Source organism: Magallana gigas, chromosome 3 (assembly GCF_963853765.1).
Source record: "Magallana gigas chromosome 3, xbMagGiga1.1, whole genome shotgun sequence".
Classification (NCBI taxonomy): domain Eukaryota; kingdom Metazoa; phylum Mollusca; class Bivalvia; order Ostreida; family Ostreidae; genus Magallana; species Magallana gigas.
In genome coordinates, this window is record NC_088855.1 from 37859950 (window position 1) to 37879742 (window position 19793).

At 33.7% G+C, this 19793-nt stretch overlaps 2 protein-coding genes across 3 annotated transcripts; both read left to right on the forward strand.

Moving 5' to 3' along the window:
* Window positions 1-87: 87 nt before the first annotated feature.
* LOC105317340 (transmembrane protein 231) lies at window positions 88-5093 on the forward strand. Its single transcript, XM_011413954.4, has 7 exons — window positions 88-247; window positions 1213-1379; window positions 1616-1744; window positions 2069-2212; window positions 3022-3103; window positions 3809-3914; window positions 4396-5093. The coding sequence occupies exons 1-7, from the start codon at window positions 109-111 to the stop codon at window positions 4559-4561; spliced, it is 933 nt and encodes a 310-aa protein (XP_011412256.2). The 5' UTR covers window positions 88-108; the 3' UTR covers window positions 4562-5093.
* Window positions 5094-11404: 6311 nt separating this feature from the next.
* On the forward strand, window positions 11405-19793 carry LOC105317349 (kelch-like protein 3). Of its 2 annotated transcripts, XM_066079652.1 has the most exons (10): window positions 11405-11807; window positions 11900-12011; window positions 14101-15013; window positions 15867-15972; window positions 16206-16241; window positions 16919-17078; window positions 17947-18246; window positions 18807-18984; window positions 19106-19316; window positions 19603-19793. In XM_066079652.1, exons 1-9 carry the CDS (start codon window positions 11658-11660, stop codon window positions 19275-19277), a joined length of 2127 nt encoding a protein of 708 aa, XP_065935724.1. In that variant the 5' UTR covers window positions 11405-11657; the 3' UTR covers window positions 19278-19316; window positions 19603-19793. The 2 variants fall into 2 exon arrangements, with proteins under 2 accessions (XP_065935724.1, XP_065935725.1); XM_066079653.1 differs by lacking the exon at window positions 16206-16241 and having other exon boundaries at window positions 11406-11807.

A 19793-nucleotide genomic window follows, 5' to 3' on the forward strand; every position in this document is an offset into this window, starting at 1 on the left:
CTTTTGATTTCTACATTGTCGAAATTATAAACCAATAAATAAATGTGCACGGATATAAAAATTCATGTACGACTATAAAATTTTGCTGCGATACTACTTTGTTTAAAAATGGCGGTATACGAAGTGTTTGCCCACCCAGAACTCCGACGTTATAAGACCCATATATGCACAAAAGCTTCGCTATTGACATTTTGTATTTTATTCCTCGTTTTCATTCCGCCACTTTTCGTTGTTTATAGAAGTTATGGTGAGTGATTTTTACAACAACATAGCAAATGAATTGTTTTGATTTGATTGAATTGGACATGCATGAACATGATGTTCTTAACATTAATATCACTCACAACCGTGATTTTACATTAAAGTGTTTCGAATTTGATAGAATATACAATTAATATAAAAAATAAGAAAAGTATCTGAGTTTATAGATTAATTTACATTCAGATTCCTGTCAGATATGGTATTCACAACTATAACTTGCATCTATACTTAGACTACTGGCGTGCGACCAGTTCTCGCCGAGTACCATTTCTCGCCAGTACATTGTGACGTCATTTTATCAACACATAAAATTATAGACGAAAAATGATGTCACAATGTACTGGCGAGAAATGGTACTCGGCGAGAACTGGTCGCACGCCAGTAGAGTTTCAGAAAAACAAATGTTTCTACAGTCATTTAAAGTAATGTCACATAGTATAATGTACTAGTCTGGAGTATGTTCTATGAGTGTCAGATCCGTTCAGAATAAATTCATGCAATTAATTTTAGGTTTTCAGTACCCGTTAGTATATACGTCCCTGCTATAAGTGATGTTGTGTTGTACATGTGTGCATACAGGCATAATGTAATTTATGTTTTAAAATATTATTTAAAAAGTATATATATATATATATATATATAATATAATATATTCAAGAGTTAACATGTATTTCCAAATTTTATTTCCTTTTCTATTATTCTATACACATTCTAACTTTCATATAAATCATTTTGAATTCACTTTCACTCTCCAACTGATTCACTTTCACAATCACTCCCATTTAAGTTTCACTCTCAGTGTCTGGTTAGCCTGTCTCGCTTTCTGTCACCCTGCTTTAGATTCAAGATTCAAGTTTATTCATACAGTTTTCCTGATGAATTGTAATAATTTTCTTTTTTGATTGGACATATTGTATTTAGTAGTAAACAATCCATATACACATATTTTAGGGTTCTGGAAGAAAGAAGAATTCTATAGAGAAGTTCCAACTGTCCATTTCAAGAAACAGTTCCTTGTGGTTCTTGAACTAGAGCAGGAAGGGAGTTTTATCACCTACAGTACATATCAAAGATACAACCAGCTTCAGCAGCAAAATATCAGAATACCACTCATTCAGGTATTGAATTTGATTATTGAATTTGATTGATGAATTCATATACCGGTATGTCAATAATTTTACAAAATCCAGAAACCAAAAATTTGATTTCTTTTAGATTGATCTTTATTCATTCTTTGTTGTTTTTTTTTGCTATTGTTTTGCTCTGGCTGTCACATATTTCTGAAATAATTGATATCAATTCAATGTCTTATGATATTTTTCTCTCTTCATTATGAGCTATTTTATTTAAATAGTCAAGAGAACCAGATGAGAATGGTGATGGGAAAGCTGATGGACTAGAATTCAAACTTGAGATGCCTCTTTTAGGATCTGAAAAAGTTGTTGGAGCAAAGCTTCTCCTCTTTTTTGACTACACTTTGCATGTACGTACACTTTATAGTGGACATAGCAGTTTAAGATTATAGACAATAAAAATTCAACAGGATTAATTTAATCCAGTGGGCTGCTTTGAAATCGAATAATAAATATGCAAGATAAATATTTCTTAATAAAGGAAAAGGCATTTACTGTAACGAATAAGTTATATATACATTCTTTACTTGATAATTAAGAAAGTTGGTATCAAAACCTCAATTTTCAGACCATCTAATGAAATAGATTGAATTTTCAGCTTTCACCTTTCACATGTTCTAGCAAAGAAAATTTCAGTGAGGCCTGACTATTCATTTTTTTTTTTTTTTTTTTAGAGATTTTCATCTTTTGGGATGGAATCCATGGCATACATCAATTATGAGTCCCCAAAACCTGGAGCCAGACTGGATGTTTATGGTGAACTGAATATGAGACAGAAACAACCCATAGGACACAGAGGCCAGGATTTAAGATACAGCGTAAGTTAAATAAATACTTTGCTCTGAAATTATGGTTTATTATAGATAATTATAAAACAACCAAGTAAACCACCACACACTCTCCTCCTGCGAAAAAAATAAGGAAACAAATACTGGTAACTAATGAAAATGCACAATTCATGTTGATTTTTTTTTGTTCTGATGTTTAAGATAAAGGAGATTTGATATATATACCTGTAAATTAATTTTCCTGTATAGTATGTTTACAAAGCAGAAGAGCAGCAACAACAACAAAGAAAAGATAATTGATAAATCACTGGAATCTATTATTTTTCCCTTATAGATATATGTATGACTAGATACCAAATTTTTGTTCCAAGGAGAGATCTGGTAGATTTTTTTTAAAAGAAGGGGTGATGTTACTCCACACATGAGTGTTCTTAATTCCACAAAATAACAGCGTTGCATATGCATTTGCCTTCAATCAACTTTTGATGAATCTTCAAAATTAAGGAAATTGTGACAAGGATTTTGATAAGAGAGTATCTTTTTTTCTTTTAAAAAATGCTCAAGTTTTAAAATTCTGTTACTTTCTTTTATTTGAATTTGAATATGCTTATGGAAATTATAGTTCATATTTTTTAATTCTTTGCTTAAAGATTTAATTAAGCCATTTTCCTTAAAAGTGCATATATGATGTATTTGTATGTATATCAATTTTAATAAGGCCTAAGGTTTAATAACAGAGTATTTCAATTACATTTCTGTGAAATACTAGAGTATAGAATGATTATTACAAGTATTTGTAGATGAAATCGGAAGATATAAAAAGAATATTTATCTTGCAGGGCTCAATCATTGATTCTACAAGTGTGTATGCAGAAGACTATGATCTAGCAAACATCTTTAAAACTTACACAGAAAGAAATGGTAAGAATATATTTTTTGCCTCATATTATCACCACATATGAGAATGTTTGGTTCCGTATTTGAATTGGAGATCTTTGTATTAGAAAAATTTGACAAAATATGCTACAAATTGACAACTTGTTTTTAAAGAAACCATTAATCTCGCGATCTCTGCAAGTCATCTTCCAGATCAAGAGTTTCTGATCTGCTCCGCTCTACATAAACCCTTGACCAAACAGACATAACATTGTGCCATCTATTGAGAGTACAAATTTCTAAGTTTTGTGAACTCTTGTTCTGACCAATCAGAAACTGCTAATTAAACAGAAAAACTATAGCAATAAGGCTGCTATTATGAATAAGTTGTTTGTAGTAATCAGATTTTGAAAAGATGGTTTCACTCTTGCTAAAATACGATAGCAGTATTAAAGTCAATTACTTACTAGCCTGTTTCAAATACATTTGACAACGGCTCAACATTGATCAATGCACAATTAACAATAATGCTTAAAGCAATGTTTCTTATTGGATCATGCAAACTTTAATGAGACCAACAAGAGAACTGGGTTTTTTACCCTGTCAAATTTTGTCTAAGGTTTATATAGAGTGGAGCGGATAAGAAACTCTTGACTTAGGAAGATGAGTGCAAGTCAATTACCTACCTTTTCTGAGCACTATCATCATTCATTCATTTTGCTTTATTGATAATGTTTTGGTTAATTTCAGTGACGACCCAGTTAAATGCACCCTATTCACTGTGGAGGAGTGGGCGAGGGGCGGGCCAGCCATTTGTCATCAGCAGCAACATCACCTACACAGAACAGATGATTCTGTATCCTTCTCACAATCACTCATGTCATTATAGTATAGATAGCATACACATCTTTATATGTTATATCATTGACAGCATACATGTCTTATACCGGTACTATAGACAGCACACACATTTCATATGCAAGCAGATTTATTCATCAGATGCTTAATAATCAGTTCAACTCTTACCGTGTAGAAAAGGCAATACACTGCACTATTTTGGCTTTGCATTGTAAAATGCCTCTTGCCAAATGTATTGTGGATTCAACTTTGATTACACGGTACTATACTTCATGTATTTGATTGTCTAAGAGCATTATTTTATACTAAAATAAACTTTTTTTGCCTACAAGACAATGACTTGCACCTAAAATGCATCAATCTGCATGACTTTGTGTTTTATTTTGTTTTTTTAGCTCACCTGAGCTGAAAGCTTGTTTATTGAACGAAAATATAATTCTTTTTTCGTTTTATGATTCTGTGACCTTAACTGTTGTTAGCTATTACCCAGGATTCTGGTATATGATCAAGTGGGGCTGGGTGCAGTACGTATCTGTTCTTCTTGTATTCCTCTATGTGTTTGACAGGATCAAGATCTTCATCTTCCAAAACCAGCTTGTGACGACCATAGTGGAAAAGCCATGGAAAAGGGAAAAGATGTCCTGATGTAGACAGGACTAGACCTAGTGATCAATAACTGCAGGATATCAGTAGAGAATGAATAGGGACACTGTTTGATATTATGCTCAGGACTGAAGGCTTAGGAATGGAAGTTTAAGGAAGTGTGGCTAGTGAACTGAATCATGTTTGTTGGTGAAGCTGTCAAAGACTACAGATGATAATTGCTCCTGGACATTCTCTATCTTACTGATATTAGAAGAATTGCAACTTCTTTATGATCTGTTACTGTGGAGTTTCACTGTAGATAACTATGCAAACTTTTAATTATGAGAGAAAGATACCATATACATATCAAAGTGTTTTCATGTAAGTGCATGTAATGTTATACATCTACATGTAGATAATGTAAACTTGTGCTACATTTGTCTCAGCATCTGTATGGTTGTCGGTATACATGAACATGTAACCATAGAACGTGATTTGAGTGAGTGATATGTTTATTTATTGAATTTTTTATAGTAAGACAGTTGTAAATATTTTAATGGTCATTTTTGTAATAAAATTATCATACAACATGGTTAGTGGTAGTCATGATAGGATGAAGTCAATTTGTGATCTCATCTGTAATAGAAAAATAGGTGCTGTGATAATTGAAAACGCTTAAAATAACCATGGATGGATTGCAATGATTACTGATTTTATGGCTACTTTAATTGCTTTTGAAGCTGGTGTAGCAAAATGCACACAAGGACACCATGTTGGTCAGTTTGTGGTAACTGGGTAATATTTTTTAAAGTATTACAAAATATGATAAATTACAATGAAAGAAGATGAATAAGACGGTGCAAAAAGTTACAACCCTATTAAATAGCAGATCACCAAATCCTGTACCTTTAGTATCTTAGTTTTAATGAACTGAAATAGATAGCTGCAGGACTGTAGCTCCTGGTCTGAAAAAAATCTGCAGCTATGAAATAGAATGACATTGCAGATGCTATAGTTGCATTATAAAACATTTACAGTATATTTCAAATTTTCAAATACATAACAACGCATGTGGCAAAGCACTTTGAAAAAATTACGCACTTTGAAAAAAATTTTCAAAGTGCGTTAAATTTGGGACCAAATAACTCACTTTGAAAATTTTTAGCATTTCACCCCTATATCATTGTGAACTGCTAAAAAGTGCAAAGTTCGGGTGAGCTAACTGGACCCTTGCAGGGGTCAAAGGTGCCCTCTAACGCTTATACTGAATACCCCCTGAGGCCCTCTACCTAATTCTAGTGTTTCCAAGTTATTGTGATCAAACTTAAGTCAGATATAAACCCCTGAAATGAGCCAGAACCCCTGGGAGCCACTTGGTGGTACCCCTACAGCCCAAATTTGAAACGGTATTCATTTGATGCACACTTCAAAGATAAGGTAGATAATGAACCACTTTTCACCCCTATATCATTGTGAACTGCTAAAAACATGGCTGACACAAAATAATCCCAATTCATCTTTGGATTTCTAACTTTCTGGTTTTCGATTGAGGGTAATTTTTTTATGAGAATAAAATCACATTGTAAGAGGTCTGACCGTCCCATTTTTGTAATAATACGAGGATTTTATGATTTTCGATGCATGTTATTTTTGGAGTAAAGTAACCAGACTTGGGGATCAATTTTCATGCATAAGAATAGACAAATACCAATATTCAATTGAATTCATTAGACACAAACGCAATAATATTTTTTCCGGGCAAGCTTTATGCCTCTGGGGTTGTCCATGCTCAGAAAAATCATTAATGCATAAATCTTCTTGATATTAATTAAAATATGCAGATAATAAAGTAAAATATAATTTTCAGTTCGAGTACTCCCAGTACTCTGATGAATATCCTTATTGGCTGCTAGCTTCTACGGGCTTAGTGGCTGCTAGCTTCAGCCTGGTCTTTTTGAGAAGTATAATTTACTCTACAGTATGAAATTAACGAAGTTTTACCGACGTTAGGGAAAAATTGTGATATATGCATGCTTCAAGTCTTTGTTTTGCTTTTTGTAATGCAAGATCCTTGTATTTTTCTTAAAATTTATAATCGACGTTTTGACCGACAAAATAAAAACACGTATGTTGAGACTATTGTCACATGTGTTCTTCAACCTATTTCCAGAGAATATTCAAAACACATTGTCCACTTAGTTGTATCAAATTGTGTATGATTACATGCAACTGATTATAACACTTATAATAAATATTACCAAAAATCTACATTGGAATTTAAAAGTAGCATATTTTATTTAAATAAAATAAATATTATAAGTATAGGGCTTGCTTTTGTATGGTTACACAAACATATAGGCTACATCATGTTTATATGGCAGATCAGTATCCATATCAACTTTGTGTTCGAACACGTTTTAACCGTGGATACTAATGTATTTTCGACTTTCAAAAAAATCTGCTAAGAAATCACGAAGCTGAAAAACCTTGAATTTAGTAACAAAGTATGGCAAAATCAAATACTCATGCCCAGGAGAGACTTTGACATTGTCCCAATATCGATATATCACAAACTTGTTCAGACTTCAAGTTCTTTGAGGGAAGAAAAGAACGTAAAGTAAATACATCTAGATCAAATTCTTGGTGCGAAAACATTTCTGAAAAATACTTATTACAATAAGTCAAATTTTAAAAGAGTTTGAATAAAAAGGTGGTTATTTCATAGGAATAATATTATGTATATATTTTTTATATATATTGCACATGTGTAGTGTTGACGCAGCATGCTCTCTACACTAACATTTTGTCTAAACAGTAAATAGATTAAAGGATACATGGTGAACAATGTAATGAGGAAACAATTCGGGATTTTGGAATTTTGTAAATTTTGGGTATATCGTGGGTGGTAATAAAATTTTCAATGTTACAATACCTTCCTTGGCATTCAAGATTTAATCACATTTATTCAAGCAAGAAAAGAAAAGGAAAAAAAACGTTATTCAATCACGACATAACAATATCACTACATTTTTAGCTCACCTGAGCTGAAAGCTCATGTGGGCTTTTGTGATCAAAATTTGTCCATTGTCTGTCGTCGGCGTTGGCGTTGTCGTTGTCGGCGGCGTTGTCGTTGTAAACTTTTCACATTTTCTTCTTCTTCTCCAGAGCCACTGGGCAGATTTCAACCAAATTTGGCACAAAGCATCACTGGATAAAGGGGATTCAAGTTTGTTCAAATGAAGGGCCACGCCCTCTTTAAAAGGGAGATAATTGAGAATTATTGAAAATTTGTTAGTATTTTTCAAAAATCTTCCTCTCAAAAACTATTTGGCCAGAAAAGCTTAAACTTGTGTGGAGGCATCCCCAGGTAGTGTGGATTCAAGTTTGTTCAAATCAAGGTCCCCAGGGGTAGGGTGGGGCCACAATAGGGGGATCAAGTTTTACATAGGAATATATAGATAAAATCTTTAAAAATCTTCTAAAAAACTATTAGGCCAGAAAAGCTCAAATTAAAATGGAAGCATCCTCAGGTTGTGTAGATTCAAGTTTCTTCAAATCATAGTCCCCGGGGGTATGGCGGGGCCACAATGGGGGAATGGATTTTTATGTAGGAATATATAGAGAAAATCTTTAAAAATCTTCTTCTCAAAAACTATTAGGCCAGGAAAGCTCAAATATGAGTGGAAGCATCCTCAGGTAGTAAAGATTCAAGTTTGTTCAAATCATAGTCCCCGGGGGTATGGCGGGGCCACAATGGGGGAATGGATTTTTATGTAGGAATATATAGAGAAAATCTTTAAAAATCTTTTTCTAAAAAATTATTAGGCCAGAAAAGCTTAAATTTGACTGGAAGCATCCTCAGATAATGTAGATTCAAGTTTGTTCAAATCATGGTCCCCGGGGGTAGGGTGGGGCCACAATTGGGGTGTGAATTTTTATACAGGATTATATAGAGAAAATCTTAAATGTTTTTTTTATACTATTACCCTAGGAAAGCTTAAATTGGCGTTTAAGCATCCTTAGATAGTGTAGATTCAAGTTTGTTCAAATCATAGTCCCTGGGGGTAGGGCGGGGCCACAATGGGGGATAAATTTTTATATAGAGAGAAAATCTTAAAAAAAAATTTCTTCGGAAAACTATTAGGCCAGGAAAGCCCAAATTTGAGTGGAAGCATCCCCAGGTCGTATAGATTCAAATTTGTTTAAATCATAGTACCAGGATACAGTGAGGCCACAATGGGGGATGAATTTGTACATAGGAATATATAGAGAAAATCTTTAAAAATCTTCTTTTTAAAAACTATTTGGCCAGAAAAGCCTAAACTTGTGTAGAGGCATCCTCGGGTAGTGTATAAATTCAAGTTTGCAAAATCATAGTCCCTGGGGGTAGGGCGGGGCCACAATAGCGGGTTGAATTTTTACATAGGAATATATAGAGAAAATCTTTAAAAATATTCTTGGAAAGTTTTCCGTCCAAAACTCAGTACTTTGTTTGAAACCTCAGGTTATGCAGATTTAAGTTTGATGATACCATGATTCCCTAGAGAAAAGTGGGGCCACAAAATAGGGGGGGGGGTATTTAGGATTAGAGGAAAATCTTCTTAGAGGTACAACAACAAGGGGCTTGGCATTTACCAAATAAAGATGTGGATAAAAATTGGCAGATTTTCAACTTTTTTTTTTAGCAAGATCTACTGTACTTAGTTGTAAAGATATTTTGATTTCGATACTGTAATGCTAATTTGATCAGAGTTAAGGCTCAGGTGAGCGATGTGGCCCCTGGGCCTCTTGTTTTAAGCTACTCTCATTTTTTGCTTTGTTTTCAGATGTAAATCATGTCAAAGGAAACGAATGTTGACACAGGTTTCCTGGAAAATGAGCCAGTGTTACTAGATTCTGAATCTGATTCATCGAGTCCCGGGGAACGAGTGGTTTGGAGTCGGAAAATAGAGTACCTTTTGTCCCTCTTTGGATATAGTGTTGGACTTGGCAATATCTGGAGATTTTCCTATCTGTCCATGAGAAATGGAGGAGGTATTCGTTGAAAAAAAATCAGGAACTTCAACTTTTTATTACTTTTCTCCTTTTCTATCAAATTTATATAGGGGGGTGGTGGTGGTGGTGGTGTAAATATTGGGGAGGGGGGATGGTGGTCCCGTCCTCAAGAACCCGTGGGCTGTGTAGCGCTGATTCAGCACGTCTAATTTTGATTAAATTGGATACTTAACGGTGGCATATTTTAACGATCCACAAAATTTCATTAAAGTTTATATAATTTTCTTTTAAAAAAATGTTATTCATCATGCATAGAAATCAAATGACTTCCATACATTCTAAAAAGGTCATTGTGATTGTTGATACAATGACCCATTTTTTTATTCTGGCGATCATTTCACTTTGATGAAATTAAATACAATTTAAATTGTATACACCGATTTTACTTATTTTAACTTGGTCTAGATACAAGTTGAGTTTAAACTTAACTCTTAATGTGTCTACATTCCCTGGCGTATCATATATCATGCGTGTGACGGAGTTAGGTTCATAAGTTATGATAGCACGTGTGATAAACGTTGTATTCAGATGGCTTATTTGAATAATAATAAAAATATTTTTATTTTTGTTTATTTTTTAATAGATTAGAACGTTTCAGGTTATATTTAGTGATTGCAAATGATAAAAACCGCAGAAAATAATTTACAGAGAAACGCGCAATGTTTTCAGCTAATGGTGACGGAGTTTGGGTACTTGGGGATATAGCCTATCCGTGTATCGTATCTTTGAAGAGATATCTTACATGTAACTAAGGATATTTGCGTTTTTCCGCTTAAGGATGACGTTTACTCAGAATGAAAAAAAATTCCACTGATGATAATGAAACCCCATTTATTGTATGTTATAGACCTTTGATTGTAGTGTTATTTTTTACTTTCAAAAAAGTAGGTCAATGACCTACTTTTTGAGTCAATGGCCATTGAATATATTTTGAAAAATCAAGAAAAATCCCATAAAATTTTACATTACAACTGAAATTTTCTTAATTGTAAATATATTTCAAATAATAAAACACTTTAAAAAAATGTAATACATTTCATGAATGGCAGTGGCACTAAATAGGTACAAAACATTAAGATTTCAGCTACAATTTGAAAAAATATTCCAGTCCGAATTTCCTCTATCAGTTTTCAAATCCCTACCTATTTTTTTTATCTAAGTTTACAAAAAATTGAATGATGATAATACAAAAACATTTATAGCATTGAACTATCTATATTGACATTATTCTGTTGGCATGAAATTTATATGAGGTCAATGATCAAAATTTTGAGATATGGTATCTTTTATCGTTTTTAATTTTTTTAAAATATTTTCGCAATTCGTGCCATTCAATTATTTTAATGATTAAGTGAGGTAAAACCAGCAGAAAATATGAAAAATTAAATAGACTAAAATATAAAATCTTAGCTTTCAATATTAGAGTACTGCCAAAAATGTTTTAGCGAAAAACAAAATCTGCAAAATTTAGTCCGAATTTTCTCTGTTTGGCTAAAAGTCTATTTTTGTTTGAGCCTAATTCCGTAATAAAGTAAAAATATCAAATGTTTTGTCAATAATAATTCATTTCATTAATACTTTTTTTGTTTAGAACAAATTTTACTCATTACATTGAACTTTATAACAATCCGAATTTGAGAACTCAAACCCTGAGTAAACAACACCCTTAAGTGAAATACTTGTCTTGCTTTATTTAGGTCTTGAGTAAAAATGATTAATCTACACGCTACATGCATTGATCGACTTTTCTGCCTGTTATAAAAAAATCCGGAAATATCTTTTTCAACGAAAAGACTAGAAATTATCCTACTTCCTGCCATTTCAAGTTAAATGCGCGGGCATGTTTAGACTTCCTTAGTTACATAATAGTATTGCTGTAGGGAAGCTGCGTTTTCGTGACTCCAAAAGATTGATAGTTTGTGAATACTACCAATCTTCGCCATCGCCAATCGATTCGTCGGAAGTGTCGGGTACTCGTGTGTGGTTATATACATCGTTCAATTGGAACATTCTATCAACTGTTAATTTATTTGTATTCTTTAATTAACCTCAGAAATTTGAAAGGCCGTATTGGATATCTTGAAATTCATCGTGTCCAAAGATGAAGGACACTATGATTGTAACAAGTGAAGTCCTGCCAAAGCGTGAACCGGTTGTAGTAAATCGGGACGTTTGGTACAGCTTCATGAGCAAAGAGGATGCCGACCCTCAGGCCTGCTGGCTTGAGAGGAAGCGGCAAGAGAGGATGAAAGTAAGTTTTTGCTTAATATAAAAGTAATGGTTTTGTTTACATTTGTTATCAATCTATATTTTATTGTTTGAAATATATTCATTTTATTTAAGGCTGAAAATGCTGCCTTGGGAGCTTCTACATCTAGGGTTTCTACATCTACAACTTCCTCCTCTGGGTCTGTGGTCTTGGACTCCATGAAGTTTAGAAATATTCAGCAGAAAGGTAGGGGTATTCACATTTTACTTTGTATATATTTGTTGGATCCTGTTGGCATTTACTTGGCTCTCCATAAAAAAAGGTTGCTTGCCTTCTCTGAACAAATGACAAAAGGTTTGTAAGCTTCAACCCAAAATATTGTTTTCAAACCTTTTTTTTTTCTTTTTGTCCCCCGCTGCAACGCGTGTGTCCGTGGGTCTGTGTGTCCGTGGGTCCGTGCGTCCGTGTGTCCGTGCGTCCGTCCGTCACACTTTTTTGTAAGCGCTCTCATGCCTACAAATTTTGACGGATTTTCATTAAATTTATACCAAATGTTTATACCACTATTATCTTGGTCAAGTTCGAAAAGCAGCATTGGTCAATACTTTTTGTTGGAGTTATCGAACTTTGATCACAATAATGACTCCGTTTTATGAAAAAATTGACCTTGTAAGCGCTCTCATGCCTACAAACTTTGACGGATTTTCATTAAATTTATACCAAATGTTTATACCACTAATACCTTGGTCAAGTTCGAAAATCAGCATTGGTCGATACTTTTTGTTGGAGTTATGGGACTATGACCACAATAATGACTCCGTTTTATCCAAAAATTGACCTTGTAAGCGCTCTCATGCCTACAAACTTTGACGGATTTTCATTAAATTTATACCAAATGTTTATACCACTAATACCTTGGTCAAGTTCGAAAATCAGCATTGGTCGATACTTTTTGTTGGAGTTATCGAACTTTGACCACAATAATGACTCCGTTTTATGAAAAAATTGACCTTGTAAGCGCTCTCATGCCTACAAACTTTGACGGATTTTCATTAAATTAATACCAAATGTTTATACCACTAATACCTTGGTCAAGTTCGAAAATCTGCATTGGTCGATACTTTTTGTTGGAGTTATGGGACTTTGACCACAATAATGACTCCGTTTTATCCAAAAATTGACCTTGTAAGCGCTCTCATGCCTACAAATTTTGACGGATTTTCATTAAATTTATACCAAATGTTTATACCACTATTATCTTGGTCAAGTTTGAAAATCAGCATTGGTCGATACTTTTTGTTGGAGTTATCGAACTTTGATCACAATAATGACTCCGTTTTATGAAAAAATTGACCTTGTAAGCGCTCTCATGCCTACAAACTTTGAAGGATTTTCATTAAATTTATACCAAATGTTTATACGACTAATACCTTGGTCAAGTTCGAAAATCAGCATTGGTCGATACTTTTTGTTGGAGTTATGGGACTATGACCACAATAATGACTCTGTTTTATCCAAAAATTGACCTTGTAAGCGCTCTCATGCCTACAAACTTTGACGGATTTTCATTAAATTTATACCAAATGTTTATACCACTAATACCTTGGTCAAGTTCGAAAATCAGCATTGGTCGATACTTTTTGTTGGAGTTATGGGACTTTGACCACAATAATGACTCCGTTTTATGAAAAAATTGACCTTGTAAGCGCTCTCATGCCTACAAACTTTGACGGATTTTCATTAAATTTATACCAAATGTTTATACCACTAATACCTTGGTCAAGTTCGAAAATCAGCATTGGTCAATACTTTTTGTTGGAGTTATGGGACTTTGACCACAATAATGACCCCAGTTTATCCAAAAATTGACCTTGTAAGCGCTCTCATGCCTACAGATTTTGACGGATTTTCATTAAATTTATACCAAATGTTTATACCACTAATACGTTGGTCAAGTTCGAAAATCAGCCTTTGTCGATAGACTCGATACTAGTATACTGCTTGACCGGCGGGGGACCCAGGAATTCTATTCTTGTTGTTACTAGAAATACAATTATTAAAGGAAATTTATTTTCTATTGGATTAAAATAGTCAACTATTAAGCTGTTTAATGCTGCTTTGATTAAATAGAAACAACTTCAAACACTGAGTTCAGGAGATTGATAAAATTTATTGAAGGTTAGTGGAGGTTGGGCTATTAAAGGATTGACTTTTAGATCATAAGATATTTAGAAAAAAAACATTCATTTTAATTTTAATAATTCTCAATTCTTAAATCATTTTGAAACTTTATGAAGGTATCATTTATTTGAAGAATGTATTTATGCAATTATAGTGGACAGAAACCAAAACCAGACTCCTTCTCCACCAAGTTCAGTCTCTCCACCAAGTTCAGTTTCATCAACTGCATCAGATGATGAGGTTCACAGAAATCTTAAAAAATCATCTCCCAAGGCTGAAAATGAAACTGATAGTGCACCACTCTCAGGCCATATACAGGTTTCAAACAGCAAGCACTATGCCAATATCGGCCAATATTTGAATGAGATCTATAACAGAGAACAGATATGTGACATTTCATTCAAACTAGGCAGCATCATTTACCCGGTGCATAAGGTCGTTCTTGCTAGTCAGAGTCCTTTGTTTGAGAAGTTGTTTAACAGCAAGGACTTTACTCAGCCACCTATCAGACCTAGGCAAATTAAGGTTACTGGAGTTTCAGAGGGTTCTTTGAAGGCATTCCTAAATTGCATTTATTCTGGTAATATCAATGTCATTAAGCCTGATTGTCTGCATGAGGTACTTGATCTCTCTCGGATGTTCGAAGTGCAGCAAATCACACAGATGTGTTTGAAGAAAATCTCCTCTCTTAGTCACAATGACATGCTTGCTCTTTTGCAAAAGATGAGGAGTCGTAAAGATGTGCAACTTTGTGACATTCTAATGGATGCCGTAGCCAAAAATTTTATGGAGATAAGGAACAGTTCCTCTTTCTACGGTTTGGATGTGGACACAGTCTGCATGATTTTGTCCAATGATAGGCTCAATGTGAGTTCAGAGATGGACATTTTTGAGAGCGCTGTAAGTTGGCTTCACCATCCTGGGGATAGAATGAAGAATCTGGAGAGAGTGATGGATATGGTCAGATTCTCACACCTATCAAGCCAGCAATTGATGAAATGCTTCGTAAAATGTCCAGCCCTTAAGCAGAGCCCCTATTGTGTTGGCTTGATCACTATGGCTAACTGGTAAGTACATGTACTCTTCAATATTACCTTACCTTTTATATATGAAAAAGATAAATCATAGGATTATAGCTTGAAATTAAACAATAAACATAATCATAAACATAAGTTAAATAAGGCATATACATGTTTATTACCAGTCTGTTATGTAAAACATGCATATTAAAGGATCTACTCTATTTTATTGTCCCCCGCCGCAACGCGGAGCGGGGACATAGAAATGCCGGGCGTCCGTCCGTGTGTCCTTGTGTCCTTGTGTCCATGTGTCCGTGCGTCCGTCCGTCACACTTTTTTGTAAGCACTCTCATGCCTACAAATTTTGACGGATTTTCATTAAATTTATACCAAATGTTTATACCATTACCTTGGTCAAGTTCAAAAAACAGCATTGGTCGATACTTTTTGTTGGAGTTATGGGACTTTGACCACAATAATGACTCCGTTTTATCCAAAAATTGACCTTGTAAGCACTCTCATGCCTACAAATTTTGACGGATTTTCATTTAATTTAAACCAAATGTTTATACCACTAATACCTGGGAAAATCAGCATTGGTCAATACTTTTTGTTGGAGTTATGGGACTTTGACCACAATAATGACTCCGTTTTATCCAAAAATTGACCTTGTAAGCGCTCTCATGCCTACAAATTTTGACGGATTTTCATTAAATTTATACCAAATGTTTATACCACTAATACCTTGGTCAAGTTCCTAAATCAGCCTTGGTCGATAGACTCGATACTAGTATACTGCTTGACCGGCGGGGGACACAGGAATTCTATTCTTGTTGTGAAAAAAAATGACAGTGTAATTAAGAATATGAGAATTTAATGCATCTTTTATACCTTGTTGTAGGGTTCAAACCTCCATCAGCCTCAATCAGCAAGACCCTCTAAATCTGAAGATTCAAGAACCAAGGAGCCTTGCCAACAGTGAAGGAAGTGTTGAGCAATATCTAAAGGTACATGAATAGTTATGTTTCTTTATAGCCCGAGTATAGTGTACCAAATTGTTTCTCCTTTTAAAATAATTTATGCTTAGTTTTTTATTTAAGTTTTTTTTATATAGTATAAAGCAGGTATTCAATAATTTTACTTCCACAATAAAAGATGATGTGTCATAAATGATAAACAACTGAATTGACAGCATTATCAGGTTTGCTAAATGTGCAACATACAAATCATGCTTAGATAGATTGATCATCAGTTTGTAAATAAAGTATCATCAAAGGTAAGTACAGTATATATATGTTAAAAACTCAACTCCAAACTGGAATGAATGAATGGAATGACTGTATTGATAACTGTAAATTCCTTATTTCATGCGAGTACTTAATTCCGCGATCCCGCTGTTTTGTATCAAATCGTGAGAATATAAAATTGCAAACGTGGAGCTTTTATCCTTATTTCTCATAGTTCACAACTCTCAAAAAATAATGGCGAGATTTTAAAATTCACTAAGGGTGCTCCTCACGATTTTGAATAATTCCTCGCGTTTAATTAGGAATACTGCGTATATATCACCTTGAAATTCATTTGTTTACCCTTCCTTGACTCGCAATATTCATAAACTTAAGAAGGAAAATTCAGTTTTTTTTCAAAGAATTTATTTGATTTATATGATGCCCAGAATTTTATTAAATATACCTACAGGAATTACATTCTTATTTATTGGTTGACTAATGGAGAGAACAAAAACTTCTTTGTGAAATGGCTTAAAATAATAAATATATTTGATATATATCATTTTCTTTTTAATGTTTCAATTTTACATTCAAAAACATTTCAATGTGCATTGTAAACGTAGGCCATTTCAACATTTCAATGTTACATTCCATTCTAATCTTTATTTCTGTTCTTCAGTGACCTATTCCTTTTCTGCCTTTCTTCTTTCTGTTGCCTGTATAGACACACTGTAGCTCTGAGTTCAAGGAACCCGATGTCACTTTTGACATTGTTCTAATGACTGAAGATGCTATGGATGATTTTAATCGTCATGCCTGTTCCCGAAGTCAAAGCTCATCCACCATTTCTGCACCTTGTATCAAGCAATACAAGGAATCAAAATGTAATATTTTATTGTCAACATGCCATCAAAAAGTATATAAAAAAATTGATGTGAAAATGATATAAAAAGGAGGATAAAACTGTAAAAAGTATATATTTTCAGGCTCATCTTAATAAAATTGACGTGTACAAGTACACATAGCATTGTGTGACTTTCAGTAGTTATCATTTAATTCAGTAAAACTCATTTACATGTATAAATTAAGACCTCTTGGGATAAAGGAATTTTATTTCTTAATGAGTATGATTATTTATATATAGTAGAAGAAAGTTTAACAAATGATGGATGAAATATGATGATTTCATTTATAAATCCCAATTAAACCTATCATTCTATTATCCAAGTTCCTTTTTCGCGAGAGTTACTCTAGGTGGTTACCTTGGTAACAATGTACTATTTAGGTAGCTAAGATAGCCATCTTATTTGTACATAACCACTTTTTAATTATTTATATTTATGTCACCTTTATTCACTTGATGTAGTTGGCAAAAGGGCATGGATAGTTGGATACTTTCAAATTTAAGTTGATCAAGGTTTAAACTATAAACCTTATCAAAGTGCATGAATGTTCCTAACTTTTAGACACTTCAAAAATTTAAATTTTTAAATTGATTTAGAAGATATTATTATGGTCTGTCCCAGGGACAGAATACAGAAAACTCATTTACAAAGAATTTCATTATCAATTTGGAAATTGATGTTTAAACATAATCATGCAGTTAGATATTCAGGTAAACAGAGCTAGGGACTTGCTTCATAATTATGTACATATGATGACCAGAGTTTATTATTTTATAATAATTGCATGAACTTGCAGCTTAAAAGTAAAACAGCTTATTATATTGTCGTAAATTATATATATACCTAGGGTCCATGATGAACAACAAAGAAAAAGAGAATGACATTAAAGTTCTTGCATGGCTGGCTGGAAAGCAAGCTAGTGGCTTAAACAATCATCCCAACCCAACTGGACTACAAAGCATGGATTGTATGATGGGGAGAAAACCAAAGCAAAAACATGTTTCCATAATGGAGGGAAAAAGCAACGACAAACATGTAAAGAAGAAAAGGAGTAAAAGAGATGGAATGCAGGACCTGCCCCTCTCCGATGGTGGTAGGGATTATCGTAAGGAGATGGTATGGGGAGGAGACCAGTGGTACATGGTTGGTAAGTAGATACAGTTCTACGTACCTCATTATTTAGTATTCCAGTAACTCTTAATATCATGGACATCTGAAAGTAAATTGGGAAGTTCTCTCCAGTGTTTCTTTTTTTTAAACTTCTGTATGTCTCTACTCTGTGGATATCCTTCTCTCTGATCATCACTTGAAAATATTAGATAATGAAGCTTGACTTAGGCGTATGTAATGCTTTTAGTTTTTCATGTCACCAAGATTCTAGACTGAAAGACATGTTTTCTTTCTTTACTGTGTCTTACCTTTTTTTAATCTTGACCATATCTTTTAAACTTTAAAATGGAAACTAACTGTCTTATTAAGAGAAAAAGTCACTGTTAGAGGTCTATCAAGATTGTAGTAGTAGATAGATCAAGGTGGTCGAATTTCCTCGAGACTTTGACAGGGTTTGGGGCAAAGCATGTCACAAAATCAGCAAAAACTGCAATTGACCAAATTAATTTTCATTTTAAAGAAAATTTAATATATATTTGTTAAATTAAATCATGTTAAAGTAATTGCAAGATGATCTGATTATGCAATTTTTTTTAGGTGGAGCCAGGTATAAAGATTCGGAGTGTCCCTCCCCTACCAATAAAGTATTGGTGTACTCATACGGGACCAAAGAGTGGAGACCAGTGGCTCCATTGAATGTTGCGAGGATGGAGCATTCCCTTTGTGAAGTAGATGGCTATATATTTGCTATTGGTGGAATAGGTGAAGGCAATTGGTATGTACTAGTATGTCTTCACAATTTTCAGGACAAAAAGAGAAATATTGATTGAAATTAATCAAAAGAAATTTGGGTGATAACTTTTACAATTGTTTTCATATATTTTTCATCAATTCAGCTTGCTTTCATCGGTGGAGTGTTATAATCCTAGAACCAATTGTTGGTTCTATGTGAAGGCACTCCCTGAGCCCAGGGCTGCTGCCTCTACCTCGGCTGAGGGGGGGCATTGTTTGTCTGAAAGGGGGATACAGTCAAATGAATCATGGGCAGCCCTCCAGTTTTTACTATGAGAACAAAGTTAAATTGTTCTACAACATAGAAACCAATAAGTAAGTAAAGAAGTCATATTAAAGCTAGGTCATCATAGCTTTTCTTGTCTGATAAGACTTGTCTGCCTTAACTGTCAATAAATTTTAGTAAATGATGTACCGGTAGGTAATGTGAGAAATTTTTCACATTTTTCTTCCCTTTTGTATTTATTTTAAGGTTTAATTGTGATCAAATCCTATTTCTCATTTATTCACTGGATTAGTTACACTAGTAAACAGTATTTGTAATTCATAAATGTACAATATGATTATAAAGTAATCTTTTCATATCTCTTTTTGTTTTCAGGTGGTTAAGGAAATACTGAGGCCCATCCATCAAACTGAAATCTTTTCTGGAGTTGTTTTTTTTTAAGGACAATTTTAAAATCTAAACCGGATCAAATTTAAATCTTTATGTCAGTGTACTTTTTTGAAGTGGATATTTTAGAAACATTTATGTATAATGGGGCAAGAGTAATTAAATTGTATGCAACTGTT

Bases quoted from the DNA above. Each gene is read 5' to 3' on its own strand.
- LOC105317340 (XM_011413954.4), top strand. From the start codon at position 109: ATGGCGGTATACGAAGTGTTTGCCCACCCAGAACTCCGACGTTATAAG. The intron at 2,213-3,021 runs GTAAGTTAAATA...TTTATCTTGCAG, and splicing joins GCCAGGATTTAAGATACAGC to GGCTCAATCATTGATTCTAC. The intron at 3,915-4,395 runs GTATCCTTCTCA...AACTGTTGTTAG, and splicing joins TACACAGAACAGATGATTCT to CTATTACCCAGGATTCTGGT.
- LOC105317349 (XM_066079652.1), top strand. From the start codon at position 11,658: ATGAAGGACACTATGATTGTAACAAGTGAAGTCCTGCCAAAGCGTGAA. The intron at 17,079-17,946 runs GTAATATTTTAT...ATATATACCTAG, and splicing joins GCAATACAAGGAATCAAAAT to GGTCCATGATGAACAACAAA. The intron at 18,247-18,806 runs GTAAGTAGATAC...AATTTTTTTTAG, and splicing joins AGACCAGTGGTACATGGTTG to GTGGAGCCAGGTATAAAGAT.